General features: G+C 55.1%; 1 protein-coding gene across 1 annotated transcript; it reads right to left on the reverse strand.

Moving 5' to 3' along the window:
* Positions 1-1,573: 1,573 nt before the first annotated feature.
* Positions 1,574-12,499, reverse strand: RASAL3 (RAS protein activator like 3). Its single transcript, XM_082651113.1, has 17 exons — positions 12,163-12,499; positions 9,565-9,695; positions 9,322-9,400; positions 9,158-9,219; positions 8,722-8,792; positions 8,044-8,170; positions 7,860-7,958; positions 6,860-7,402; positions 6,381-6,525; positions 5,983-6,127; positions 4,876-5,112; positions 4,587-4,788; positions 4,361-4,479; positions 3,045-3,435; positions 2,603-2,760; positions 2,018-2,081; positions 1,574-1,912 (listed from the first exon to the last, which is right to left on the reverse strand). Exons 1-17 carry the CDS (start codon positions 12,482-12,484, stop codon positions 1,769-1,771), a joined length of 3,039 nt encoding a protein of 1,012 aa, XP_082507239.1. The 5' UTR covers positions 12,485-12,499; the 3' UTR covers positions 1,574-1,768.
* Between the last annotated feature and the right edge of the window lie 1,598 nt (positions 12,500-14,097).

A 14,097-nucleotide genomic window follows, 5' to 3' on the forward strand; every position in this document is an offset into this window, starting at 1 on the left:
CCCCCCCACCCCCGCCTAATCCACCTCGGTGGGGGGGCAGCTAGCAGCCGCGCCGCCATGTTGGGAGTTGCCAGTCGGGTGGCCCTTAAAGGGCCCGCGCGGCCTGAGAGTCCAGGGAGAGGCTCTGTTACCATGACAACATTCTTGTCCTCCTGCCCTCAATGGCACTTCATCACCCCACTGGTTCTTCCAATGCTAGGACTGCTAATAGCACCAGAAGAGTGGGGAGGGGGCAGGGAAGTTCCCCCGTGGGTCATTCATAGGTCATTATTGAGGACTCCACATGGCGAATCCTTAGCCTTCAGTCCCCTGCTCCCAATCAGCTACGTTCCAACCACAAGCTCATTCCCTACTTCATTATGCACAGTGAACTTCAGTACCTCCATGCCCCTAGAGCTGCCCTAGGTCCCCAGAGTAAGACCCCCTTCTCCACCCAACCCCCAGGTTCACAGTCACTAGGACTACCCTATAATGCGCACATAATAGGACTGCTGCTTCGCCCACCCACCACCCATCCACATGTCCAACCACCCATCCATCTCCCCACCCATTCATCCACACATTCAGTGGATCAACCACTCATCTACCCAACCAGTCAACTAACCAACCACCTATCCACCCACTCCTCCAACCACCTGTCAATCCATCCATCCCTCCATCCAAATACCCACTCAAACCAACCATTAACCTCCCATCTACATACTCATCCATCCACTACCCAAGTAAATACCTACTTATCCAAACAACCAAGCAAGCATCCACCCATCTCTACACATAATCCTTTCACCCAGTCACCCAGTCACCCATTCACCCAACCATCAATTGCATGTTTGTTTGTCTTCTCCAGTAGAGGGTAAGTTCCATGAGAACAGGAGTCTGTCTATCTAGTATATTATTGTTTCCCCACTGCTCAACTCAAGAGTCTCAGGAGACCTCAACAAGTGTACATGCAATACATATAACCACTTAATTATTTCAAATGTTTATTTCCTATTACCATCCAGACCTTTTCTAGGCAGACATACCCATCCCAGCTAACCACGTACTCAACTAATCACCTACCAGGGCAAACATCCAGCAAATGCTAACCTATTCATCTGCCTTTTGTCCTACCCACCCTATCCCTCACCCATCCACCCACCCATTATTCAAATGTCCACTCATTTTCCCAGTGACCACTCGCAGAGCTTAACCATCTCCACACCTACCCACCCCTTCCTTCATTTGCCTCCCAGACCCACGCCCTCACTGCATGAGGGAGCTGGTGTGGGATTTGCTCTCGTCTGGGATCTGGGAATTAGTAGAGGTGGGATCTGGGCTTCACTGAGAAGCAAGTGCTGCCCCTAACAATGACAAATACCTTTTACTGAACACTTTAAACTATGGGTCTTCTACTGTGTAAGGGACTTTAGATCCATTTTACAAATGAGGAAATCAAGGCTCTGAGAGAGTGAGGGCCTAAGGTCACACAGCTGGTGAGACTCTCCCTATGTCACCCCCCTCCCCTGAGACCTCCAGTTAGGGGAGAGTTTGGGAGAGCTGAATGGGGGGGGGGTTGCTTTCTGATTGGCAACACTTAGACGCAAAAAAACCCCATCAATTTTTTACTGAAATCAAGATTTTACTGGGCAACCTGATAGTGCCAGACTGGTTGGCACCTACAGCTCCACTCCATACTGCAGGCCACGTGGGTTTGAGGCAGGGGTTGGAAAGGCCCCTAAGACCGCTTTCTCTCTGCTCCCAGAACACGTAGGGCCGAGTGGGCAGCTCAAGTGGTGTCTCCGTTGATGCAGGGTGCTTTGAGTGGCAGGGGCTGGCTCTGGGACCCCGATGTCCTGGGAAGAAGCTGCAGGCTCTGAATGGTCTCCCTCAGCTGGGCCTGAGTACTCTCTATCTCGGCCAGGCGGCACTCCTGGGGAGGCAGCGGCAGTGGACTCAGAGGCGGGGGAGGGTTGCGCCCAATTCTTGTTCCCTTACCCAGCCCAGATAGGCCCCAGGGCTCGGGCAGGGGTCTCACCAGACTTTTCAGCCTGTGGTCCTCATTGGTTGGAGGATCGCGCTCTGGATCCAACTTCGCGGTCCTGTGGGGATCAGGGGCAAAGGGAAAGAGTCAGAGGCTGAGGAACATCCCTCCAGCTCTTGGTAGGAGAGTCAGGGGCTCGGGGGCGAAGCTTGGAATGGAGGCGGGGTTTATCCAGGCTGGGGGGTGGGGCCTAGATCAGTCTGAAGAAGGGGCTGCTGAATTAGAGCCTGGACCGTAATGGGATGAAAGGACAAACCAACCAACCGTTGGAGGCGAGTCTTGGCTAGTCCTGAGCTGGGTCATGAGAGGGATGAGGGAATGCCCAGACTAAGAGATAGTGGGTCTGTCCCAATCTGTGTGGGAGAAGCTGACTGAGGGACTGGACGAGAGGCCCTCCCAGGGACTTGGGGCTGGTGGAGCTCAAGAGGCGGGTCTTAGGTGTGTTGGGGCGGGTCTTGCAGAGGGGGCGTGGCCGTGACAGGCATGATTTGGGAGGGACTGACTGGGAGGCGGGGCCTGAGCCGATCTCTAATAGAAAGCCCACCTGGGGGCGGAGCTAGTGGGAAGGGCGGGGCTTACCCTTCTTGGAGCCTGGTAGCCAGGTTCTGAAGATGGCTCCGAAGCTGCTCCTGCTGCTCGCTCAAGGCCCGGATGTGGGTGCCGAGTGACTCCACGAGGCCGGACAGCGCCTTCTGATCCTGGCGCAGGGCGACCACCTCGCACTGCAGCTCCGTCATCTGTGGGGAGGGAGCAGCTGTAACCTGAGCCATCGTCCCACCCCTTCTCCCCAAGGACCCTGACCTCCCTGTACCCTGTGCTCTGCCTCCTCACCGCCCTGCCTATTGGGGAACGATGCCCTAATTGTAGAGAAGAGGAAACTGAGGCTCAGAGAGGGTTGGGTTATGCCTGGGTCACACAGCACAGCAAGCTCGGTATTTGAACCGAGACCTGCCCATCTTTCAGTCTTTTTCCAATCCTGTCTCCCCACTCTGTGTGCGGGCGGACCTGGGCTGTACCTCACCTTGCCCATGGGTCGGTGGGTGCCCAGCGTTTGGTCTCTGTCCCGTGGCTGGTCCAGCTGGCGCTGCCAGGGAACCGACGGCTTCCGAGGCAGCGATGCTGAGGTTCCGGTCCAGGGCCGGCCGCGGGGCACGGGTCCCGTGCGTAGGGAGCCTTTGGGTCGCGGCCGCGGCCCTGCAGACGGGCGGTGGCGAGCGGGGCGGCCAGCCGGGACGCTCTGCGTGCGCTGCACCGGCCGAGGCAGCCGCGGGGGCTGCTCCTCGTCCGGCCGTGGCCGGGCCCAACTACCTGCGCCGTGAACGCTGCGCAGGGACTGGCTCTTGGAGATGAGAGGGGTATGCTTGGGGAGGTCTCGGGGGGCCAGAAAGCCAGGCTTCTCTCCTGCAGAGATGCTGGGGGTGGGATGGGGGAGCTCAGACGCTCCACCGGTTCCTGAGCGGACTGCATCTCTACCTCTGACCAGAAATAACCCCGCCCCTGATCTTTTACTTCTATGTGACCCTATTGCTGAAGGGATCACATTTTGACTTCTGATCCTGTCCTGGACTTCTGACAATACTCTCCCTTCTATGACCTTTGACACAACGTCAATCTAACCTCTGATTTCTTTCTAGCCTTGTCCCTGAACTCTGACACAGTGTTACCCTTGGCTTGAGGCTCTCTGTAACCTCTGCTTCCAGTTTGCCTGAGCTTGGCCTCTGCTCACAACTGTACCCTCTTCCTTCCCAATCTGACTCCGTCTTGTTCCCAACCTCTGACCTTAAACTCACCCTGTCTCAGCCTCCTGAAAGAACATAGTCCCTGACTTCTGACCTCCAAAATGACTCTGCCCATAACCCTTGACCCCATCTGACCCTGGGCCCGACCTGTTTGCAATATGAACCTGTCCCTGACCCTTGATGATGTGTCTCAACATCCATCTGACCCACTCTGACCCCTGATTTGACCCTATCCACAACCTCTCACTGAAACCTGCCCCTCATTGCTGACCACAATGTCACTTTCTCTCTGACCCCAGATGTGACCTCTCCCTGATCTCTGCAATGCTTAATCCCCACCTCAGATTCCAATCTGACCCTGTGCCCGCCCTCTGACTGTACTGTGAGCCTCTCCCTGACCCCTGAGATGATCTTGTCTCCAGCCTCTGACCTCCATCCTACACTGCTTCTGACACTGACCCCAACATGACCCTGTTGTCTCTGACCCCTGACATGATCCTGTCTTCATCTCTGACCACAGTTTGACCCTGTGATGCCTTTGGCCCTTCCCCTGCTCCTACCCATCAGAACTGGATCAGACTTGAGGCAGGTAGGTTACCTGGAATGGACCTGGGCCGGAGGTGGTGCAAGACGCATTGGCACAGACACAGGTACAGGTCGGCCCTCCTCGATGGCACTCAGGATGGTGGGCAGTGGTTCCAGGCTGTCACGGGTTGCCTGGTAAAGCAATGCAGGGAGGATGCTGAGCAAGATCTCCAGGACCAGAGGCTCCCTACTCTCTTGCCTCCCTACCTCATATTCTGGGCTTTGGGCTCAGGCCACACCTGGTCAAGTTCAGCAAAGATGGTACAAAGCTGGGCATGCAGGACTGCCAGCTGGAGGGCCAGGTCACTGCTGCCCTGGTAACCACTGGGTGCTGTGTGCACATCCACCATGGCCACCTGGTCCAGGAAGCGTTGCATGGCAGGTCCATGATCCTCCAGGAAGCTATTCATGAAGCTCATGTAGGCCTCCTTCTCACCAAACCTAGATCGAGGCCCAACTGGGTGGGTCAGGTCAGGCATCTGCTACCCCCACGGCCCCAGCATGGCCTCCCAGCCTCCCAGGACTTACGGAGCATGGTTGGCGAGGTTCTGGATGACCTTGGCGATCAGCGTGAGGGTGCGGGCTGGGCCAGGTGCCGGGTGCTCTGGCGCTAGGCCAAAGAGGCTGGGTGAAAGAATGGCAGGACACAGGAGCCGCAGGAAGAGAGAGGCACACACTAGTCGGTACCCCAGTGCCTCAGAGCCACGTGCCTTGCATGCTTCTCGCCAGCCTGAGAACACAGTGCCCAGCTCTGCTGGGAACCAGCTGGGGCAGAAAAGACAATGGTCAGAGTGGGAGGATATGGGCATAAAGTTCATGGATGATCAAAGTGCTACGGTCAGGTGTCAGGAGACACCGGCATTCTGGGTCAGGATTGAAGACATTGGGGATAATGATGCTTGGGGTTATAGGTCCATTTAGGGTCAGGGTTTGTTTGTGGTGTAGTTATCGTGGTGACTTCTGGAGTCAGTAATCTTAGATTTGGGGGTACAGGTTCACATGAGGATGGAGGCCATGAGCTTGGGATGTAGCTATGACTGGACATGAAATTGGGGTGCCAGACATGATATGAAATAGGATGGGATTGGGGTTACAGGGTCACCTAGGTTCAGAAATCATGAGATTGATATCCTAGATGGCATGGGATTAGGCATACAGGTTAACCTAGGGTCAGAGGTCAAGGAATTAGAATTCTAGGAATCCCAGTTATATGGGATTTGGGACACAGTGTTACTTAAGGTCAGGGATCATGGAATTGGGGGTATGCCATTACTGGAATCAGAGGTCATAGGAGTGAGATCCTATGTTAATTGGGGTCAGGTGGCATGGAATTAGGGTATGGGGTCACCTGTAGTTTAGAAGACAAAGAATTTGGTCCCAGGTTACTTGGGGTTAGGTAGCATGATATTGGGAATGGGTTGCCAAATTTAGCAAATAAAACTTTAGGATAAACAGTTAAACCTGAATTTCAGATTTTAAAAATGAACACTTTTTTTAGTGTAAGCATGTCCCAAATATGGTATCACATTTAACTGGGCATCCTGTATTTTATCTGGAAACCCTAATTGGGAGTCAGGGTTAGCACAGTGGCTAAGAGGCAGGGTTAGGCTCGGGTTCTGGGGCCCTGATTCTCACTCGTAAGAGTGGATGATGCTCTCAAAGACCTCCTTGCAGCTGTTTCGCAGTCTGATCTGGTGCTGGGGCAGCTCTGAGGCCGGGCACTTGCTGGGGTTCACCTCACAGTCCTCAGTGGAGGCACAGAGACGCCGCACGACCTGTCCTGCAGTCCAGCACAGCCAGAGAGGGGCCAGCCCATGACCACCACAACCCACAGCACCCAGCCTCCAATTCTATCTCCAAATTACTCTGGAGGCACCTAAAATCTTGGGGAACCCCTGATTCCTTCTAGGATCTGAGCATCCCCAGGGCACCACCCACTACCAGAATCCAAGTTACTCAAGGATTCTCAGATCTCCCCTGGGGTGTCCTAGTCGGCTCAGCTAGGCCTCTGACCCCTGCCCCACTCTGCTTACCCAGTGTCTTTTGGAGGTAATCCTGTGCTACCAGCTTCATGTACTCATCGATGGCCTTGGTGGCCAGTGTGTTTTCCCGGAACAGAAGAGCCTCACGGCCTCCACTGCGTGCCAGCTCCGCGGTGCCCAGGTCTGTCACCAGTGCCTGGGCATAGTGGGGTTATGATGCGTTGGGCGCAGACTGAGTCAGGGGGAATCCCTGCCCTTGGCGGGTCCCTCACCCCTGGGGCACAGGCCCACTCCTCATAGCCGCTGCCCAGGCCCAGCCCTCGCTGCTGGGGCTCTTAACAGGCCGGAACCTCCACCCCTCCAAGCACAAACTTGGGCCTCGCAGTGCAGAGGCTCAGCTCAGACCCCGCCCCTCAAGCTGCCCAGCCCCTCGAAAGTGCCACTCTGGTATTGTCCCCACCAACTCCCCCCTGGAGCGCGCGATCGGTCAGCCCCTGGTCACCCGGGTTCGTCCCGTCGCAGCGCCGCACCTGAGCCCGGCCGGTGGCCCGCAGCACGCGCACCATGGCAGCCGCCAGCTCTTCTTTGGCCTGAGCGGACAGCGCGAGCTCGAGCGCCCCGCAGAGGCGCGCGTAGTGGAAAGTGAGGAACTCAGCCAGCTCCTTGTAGCGTTCAGAGGGCAGCACGCGCAGGCGCCGCGCCCGGATTCGTGCCCGCAGCGCCGCGCCCGCTGGCGCCCCGAGAAGCGGGAACCAGCGCTCCAGGCCCGCGGCGGGCGCGCGGGAGACACATAACTCTTCCAGCGCCAAGGCCACGCGGCCCAGCACCGCGTCCCCCGGGCCCGCTCCGCGTAGCCGCAACGACAGGCGACGCGCGGGCGGCAGCGCCTCAAAGTGGAAGCGTTCCGCCCAGAAGAGCTGGCCCGGGCCAGCCCTCGGAGTTGTGCGAGCCAGCAGTGCGCCGTCCAGCCACAGCTCCGCGCGCACTCCCGGCGCCCCCGCCGCCGCCCGGGGCAGCCCCTTCACTTCGTGCACCCACACGCTCAGCCACGTCTCTTCCCGCTCAATGTTGTCCTGCGGACCGGAGTAGGGGCGGGGGCGTGGCGTCTGTGCTCCACATCGGGCACCAGAGGTGAAGAACGGGGCCCGTGCTCCCAGGGGGTCGCTGGGCCCCTGGGGGAGGACAGTGAGACCACGGGGGTGCCCAAGATGGCTATGCGGAAACCCTCTAGCTTTTCTGGGCTCTCCCGGAGAGATCAGGGCTCTAGGGCATGGAGGAGTAGCCGCGGGGTGGGGACTTGGAGACTGCCTGGGGTGCAAATAGGGCTCGGATTGAATACAATCCGAGCTGTGCAAGGGGCTGGTAATAGATGCAAGTGGCGGGGAGGATCTCGGAGTGGCTGCAAAAGTGTAGGGGGGCAGGTGTGTCCAAGGGGCAAGGTTTTGGGGCGAGTGGGATTTGGGGTGGGTGGAAGGGGCGGGGCCCGGGCTGTGGGAGGGGTCTCCAGGTCCGACCTTGCGCACTACCGACCTGACTAGGCTGGAAGTGGCGACGAATGTCCTCTATCCAGCGGTCTCTCTCAGCAGCCGAGCGACAGGAGAAGCAGCGGCTCCCGCCCGCCCACGTTACCTGTTGAGGAGGGGCATCCAGCGTGCGGTTGAGACCAAGGGTGGAGCCAAAGGGTCAGGCGAGGCGGAGAGTTGCCTGCACGTACCTGGAAGCAGTGGGGCTCCTCCAGGAGGCTGGGGTGCAGTGGCCAGACCCGCACGTCCCGCTCGGCGCCCAGGTCCAGTTCCGAAAGCTTGGCCAGCGATTCCCGAGAGCCCAGAGCACTGGGGGGTCTGGTGAAGGCGCACATGAACAAGCTGTCATTCCTACCCACTACCCCTCCCCCACCCCAACTACCCCTTACAGCCTGAAGGGTGGAAGCCAGGAGGGACTTGAACCTAAATTGGACTTGAATCCTCCTTTTGACACTTAATTCGCTGTCTGAACTCCAGTCACACTGGCCTTGTTTTTGTCACTTCATCCGTCCTCTTGACCTTTGCACTTGCTGTTCCCTCTGCCTGGAATGCTTTTCCTGACCCTTTCGGCCTAGTTAACTTCCATCTATCCTTCAGATCTCAGCTCAAGTGTCCCTTCCCTGACACACTCCCAGACCAAGGTGTTGACTCAGCTGCAGTTTTAGAGTTATTGTGTCAGACTCTGCCCCCACCATTCAACAGAGGGCTGGCTCAATGCTAAGGGTCTTTCAGTGGCCCCAGCATTGCCCAACGTGGGGCAGGACACAGAGGGCCACAGGGGATATTTGGTAAAAGTCAGAATTATAGGCAGGAGGAGGGGAAGGGGCAATGTTGACTCCCAGCCCCTCCAGCTCCTCAGAGACCCTTACCCATCCTGGGAAGCATTGGCTCCTAGCTCCGATTTGGCCTTTTTCTTCTCTTTCAGCCGCTTGAGCAGCCCCTGTGGGGAGGGGGATGTCAGCTGGGCAGAACCCTGTGTTCCCTCCTCAGCTCCCTTCCCCCCAGGGTGTCCTGGAAGATCTGTTGGTCTCGAGGGATCACAACCTCAGGCTATATTAGCAGGAATATTAAAGGCAATCAACAGCTCCCATTTCTAAAGCACCAATCACATGCTTTCCTACATTCTCTATGGACTTTTCATAAACAGCCCCAAGCAGGAGCTTCTCTTTCTGGCTCCATTTGACAGATATGGACACTATGATCCTGAGAGGGTCAGTGACCTGCCTAAGATCACCCAGGAAGAGTCCCCCTTTCACCTCTGAAGGTCGGAAAGTCTTTGCTCTCCCCTCCACCCCCCCCACTTACCCGAATGTTGTGGACCTCGTTGGCGCCAGCGGCCTCTGGCTCGGTCTTTCCAGAGATCCGATCTGTGGGTGGTCAGGGGTGGAAGGTTGGGGGGTGGGATCATCGTGGATTCTGCCCCACCTTGAGAGGCTCCCCAATCCCCAGCCCCCATCTCTCAAGCTTACCTGGATCCCTGAGGTTCCCCAAGGCCACCTGGATGCTGCCCTCGGAACTAGCACTCCCCACCCGGGGCCTGCAAGGACGCTGTCCCCCCAAAAGGGTGGGTGGTCAGAAAGGAGAGGCAGGCAGACAGACAGACGGAGAGGCAGACGCCTTTCTGTTATGCCCCCTCATCCCCCGCCGTTACCACTGTTCTGTCTCTCTTCCTTCCTCTCCTTCCCTCCCCTTGCCCAGGTGTCCCCTCTTACCTCCTCCTCACCCCCAAGCAGCACCAGCCTCCCATCAAATAGGGTGAAGGCCCCGATGTTCCAGATGGGCACGTCAGGTGGGGGGGCCTCTGGGATCTGTGGGGCAGGGGGCTCCAGCTCCGGCTCAGGCTCTGGGTAGAGGAGGAGGTGCTGGGGACGTGGGAGTCCTTTCTTCTCCCTCAGAACAACCTCTCCACTCCCCAAGGCTCATCAAGGGTTCCCTCCTAAGTGCCCCCTCTTCCCAACCCACCCAGCAGCCATGTCAGGTGTTGGACAAGCCTCCACCCCTCTCCGGGCCTTGTCCCCACTAACCATGGGTGGTGATGGGTGGTGGACACAGCCCCACCGACTATGTGCCCCGCGTACTGTGTTTACTGCTTCACACACCTCTCATTTAATCCTCCAAAAGCCATTCGATGGGCTATTATAACACCCATTTTACCAAGGAGGAAACTGAAAACACATAGAAATTGAGTGACTTGCCCAGGGTCACACAGCTTGTGAGTCACTGAGCTGGGCTTCGGATACAAGCATTCTTCTCTCTCTCTCTTTTTTAATTGACTTAGTACCATCTTTACACAAATCGAACATACACACAAACACATCAACAACTATGGAACTGTATCCATTAAACTTTGATAAGACAACACAAAAGAACTAACAAATAGCTAAGATGTTGCTGAACTGAAAGCATTTCCAATGAAATTTTAATTTTAAGAGGTCCATATTTACATAGTATGTTAAATGCTTCTGCATCTCATTTTAAATGCATGATAAATAAAGAACAAAGATAAAGGTCGCAACAGATCTTCCGAGAGGGTTCAGCCTTGTGGTGGTCTGATCTCACTGCGAGAAATGCACTGAAAATGGAAATAACGTTACTTGCTAATTTTCCTTCTTTCCTTTTCATAGTTTCCTTCAAGGAAACTAAGCCTTTGTTCCAGGGCCTGGCTGGCACTAACAGAGCCCATACTCAAGGGTCGTGTACATACAAGCATTCTTCTCTTAAGCAAGACAGTGGGCAGGTCCAAGAGGTTAAAAAACAGGACAGCAGCCTTGGTTCCTTACATAAATAACAAGTCTAAAGGGAAAAGTGTTCAAAGTCTGAGAAAGGAACAGAAGAAGGGCAGGGTTGGGAGAAGTGCAGTAGGAAGGCCTCCCAGAGAGAGTAAGTTTACAATGGGTCTTTTTTTTTTTTTTCTCTAATTTTTTGGCCATGCTGCGTGGCATGTGGGATCTTAGTTCCCCAACTAGGGATAGAACCTGAGCCCCCCGCAGTGGAAGCGTGGAGTCTTAACCACTGGACCACCAGGGAAGTCCCCTGCAATGGGTCCTGAATAACAGATTGGGTTTTGACAAAGATGGAGGAGATCGTGGCATGAATGGCTTGAGCAAAGCCTGGGAGGTGGCACATGGCCTGGCCCAGGGAAATAAAGGGAAGGGTGAGAAGGGCTTGGAGGGCTTGGAGGCTGGAGGGGAAGGTTCAGGAAGAGATTAGTGTGGGGCTTTGGGTGTCAGTTAGAAGAGCTGGGGTTTTATCCTGGAGGTATGAGGAGCCATGGAGGTGTTTGAGTAGGGGAGGAGCAGGTCTGCTTGTTAGAGAGCTCTCACTGTATCCTATGGCGTGGGCAATACCTGACACCGTGGAGGGGGCTGAAGGGATGCCTCTGCAAAGTGGGAATATGAATGATGAGAAGCAGATGAGCTTCCGGGAGAGGAGGGCTGGATCAGGCCGCCCAGATTACTTGTCTGTCCCATTGTTTTACCACCAGGGGAATAAATGATGACTCCCACTTGCTAACGGATCACATAAAATGTGCTGAGTCCTAGACCAGCGTTACATTCATGAGCTCCAGTCCTCATGATATCCTTTACTCTTCTAGATCCCTCTGTGTGACACTTAGCCCCATCTGTCATTTTCTTGTTTGTTCTAGATCCCTCTGTGTGACACTTAGCCCCATCTGTCATTTTCTTGTTTGTTTGCTGTCTGTCACACCCACTACACTATGAGCTCCACAGGGCAGGCAGTTTCGTCCGTTTTGTTCACTGCTGTGTCCTCAGGGTCTAAATCAGGGCAGGCCTAGAACGTAGTAAATGCTCACAGACCTCTGTTTGAATGAATGAATGAACGAATGAAATAATATATCCTTCAAGGTAGGAATCATGATTCCCATTTAACTTATGGGGAAGCTGAGGCTCAAGGAAGTGAAGAAACTAAGACATGGAGGCTGGAGGGCAGGAGAGCAGGAGGCAGCAGAGATGGGTATCCAGGCAGGAGAGAATAAGCCTGGGCCATTGAATGTGAGGAGAGACCTACTGGGGCCAAGAGCCATTTGGCATCTGGACCGTGCTACCATCAGTCTATTCCCTGTCCCTTCCCAGGGCTGGACCCCCAGCTCACAGGTCCCTAGCCACTCCCACCATGCCCAGGCCCTGGGTAAGGGGGAGAGAGAGAAGAGGGCAGCCAGCCGGGCCCCAGCCACTTCCTGTCGGGCTTTTGCACTCCCCACAACTTCCTGTGTCTGTAAGGCTGATGCTCCGGAGGCAGACAAAACCCAAGCATCTGGGCCTCCCAGCCTGGGTGGGGGAGCCATGTACCTGAGGTCTCTGGCTCTGGTTCTGACTCCAGCGGTGGGCTCTTATGCCTTCCCCAGAGGGTCTTGGATATTCGGAGGCGGCTCGAGCGCGACTCCTTGTGGGGCGCAGAGAGGACACGACGAAACAGCGAGCGAGGGGCCGGCTGGCTGCTGACTGTGGGCTCCTGGTGGCTCAGCGCCCTCCCCCATCCTGCAAGGCGGCCCCAGCGGAACCCTCCAGCCCCCTTCTCCCCACAACCTCCTGAGTGCCAGTGGTAGGAGGTTAGCGGCGATGGGGCTGCTGGCTGGGTTTGGGAGGCCAGGCTCGGCGAAGGTGGGTCCATGGCAGAGATTCTCCTGGGGGATGATAGGGTGACAATTCTGCCCAGTGTCTGCCCACATGTTGTCTTCATCTTGGCCCCCTCCCTACTCTCAGCTCTGCCCCCAGGGAACCCCCTTGGGGGCCATATGCACTCCCTCTCTTACCTTGATTTCCTGACCAGCCCCAGAATCAGCAGCCGTCTGCACCCTGCCTGGCTTCCTCCCGCTGAACGCAACTCCACGTGACCCTGTCTGTCCCACCCCACCCCACAGCCAAGCTGGGAGGGCACAGTGAGGGCAGGATGCAAGAGGAGAGGAGGTGACAGAGCAGGACTCAGAATCTCTCACTGACCAGGAGGCAGCACATGCCCCTCTCTGAGCCTCAGTGACCTCCTCTGCAAAATGGGCCCATGCTGACTAAATGCTGGAACTCTCATCCACTGCTGGTCAGAGTGTAGACTGATTCATCCAAGTTGGAAAACTGTTGTGACCTATGAACATTGACCACACCCTTCTCCTCTGACCCAGCAGTTCCACTGCTAGGTATACACCCAACAGACATGCCCACCAGCGCTATTCATGATAGCGCCAAACGGAAAACAACCCAAGTGTGCATCTACTGTAGAATGAATAAATTGTGGTCTCTTTACACAGTGGGATATTATGTATCAATAAGAAGGATCGAACTCAGATGAATCACAATGTTGAGCAAAAAAACCCAAACAATGAAGAGTAAACACTGTGTGCTTCCATTTATATGAAGTTCCAAAGCAGGCAAAACTCTGTTTAACAATTCAGGATATTGGTTTCCTTTGGAAGGGCCAGAGACTGGGGAGGTGGGGAAGCACAACGGAGGCTTCTGGTAGCTGATCATGGTGGGTTTTTTTTTTTTTTAAATTGAGGTGAAATTCACATAATATAAATTTAACCTGTTGTATTTCTTGAGCTGGGTGTTGATGACATGGGTATGTTCTGTTGTGAAAATTCATTAACCACACAGTTTGGTGCCCTTTCTTATATCTCTATGATACCACAATAAGTATTTACTTGAAAAAAGAGGTGGCCACATGCTGTTCTGAGTAATAAGTGAGATAACTTGAGAGTCAGTAGAATTCTGGCCCACTGGCCCCAGAGTGGGTTTGAGTGCCAGCTGGTCCTTCTCTCACTGTGTGACCTCAGGCAAGTCATTTCCTCTCTCAGAGCCTTGGTTTCCTGATTTGTACAAGATGATAACATCAGTTTCAGAAGGTTTATAATGGGACACTTTGTTTATTCAGCAAATGTTTCCTGAATGCCTACTATGTGCTGGGTACTGGAAAAGCTACAAGGAACAAAATGAACTTGGTTCCTGCCTTCCTGGAGCTCACAGTACAGCAAGAGAGACAAATCTTGAACATGAATGCAGGACATTTCTAGCTGGTGAAGACTTGGAAGCAAATAGACAGAGTAGAGGCTGAGCAGAAGTGATGCACTTTGAGCTGGAAAAATCCAGGAGGGCTGAGCATGAGGAGGAGCTGGTCATGGGAAGAACACGCCAGGTAGAAGGAACGGCTTGTGCAAAGGCAAGCGTGACCGGAATTCACAGGGTGGGATGGGTAGGACTGCCTTCACGAGCATGTGACCTGTGCAGTCACCG

Source organism: Grampus griseus (genome assembly GCF_964374135.1).
Source record: "Grampus griseus genome assembly, chromosome: 3".
NCBI classification, from domain to species: Eukaryota; Metazoa; Chordata; class Mammalia; order Artiodactyla; family Delphinidae; genus Grampus; species Grampus griseus.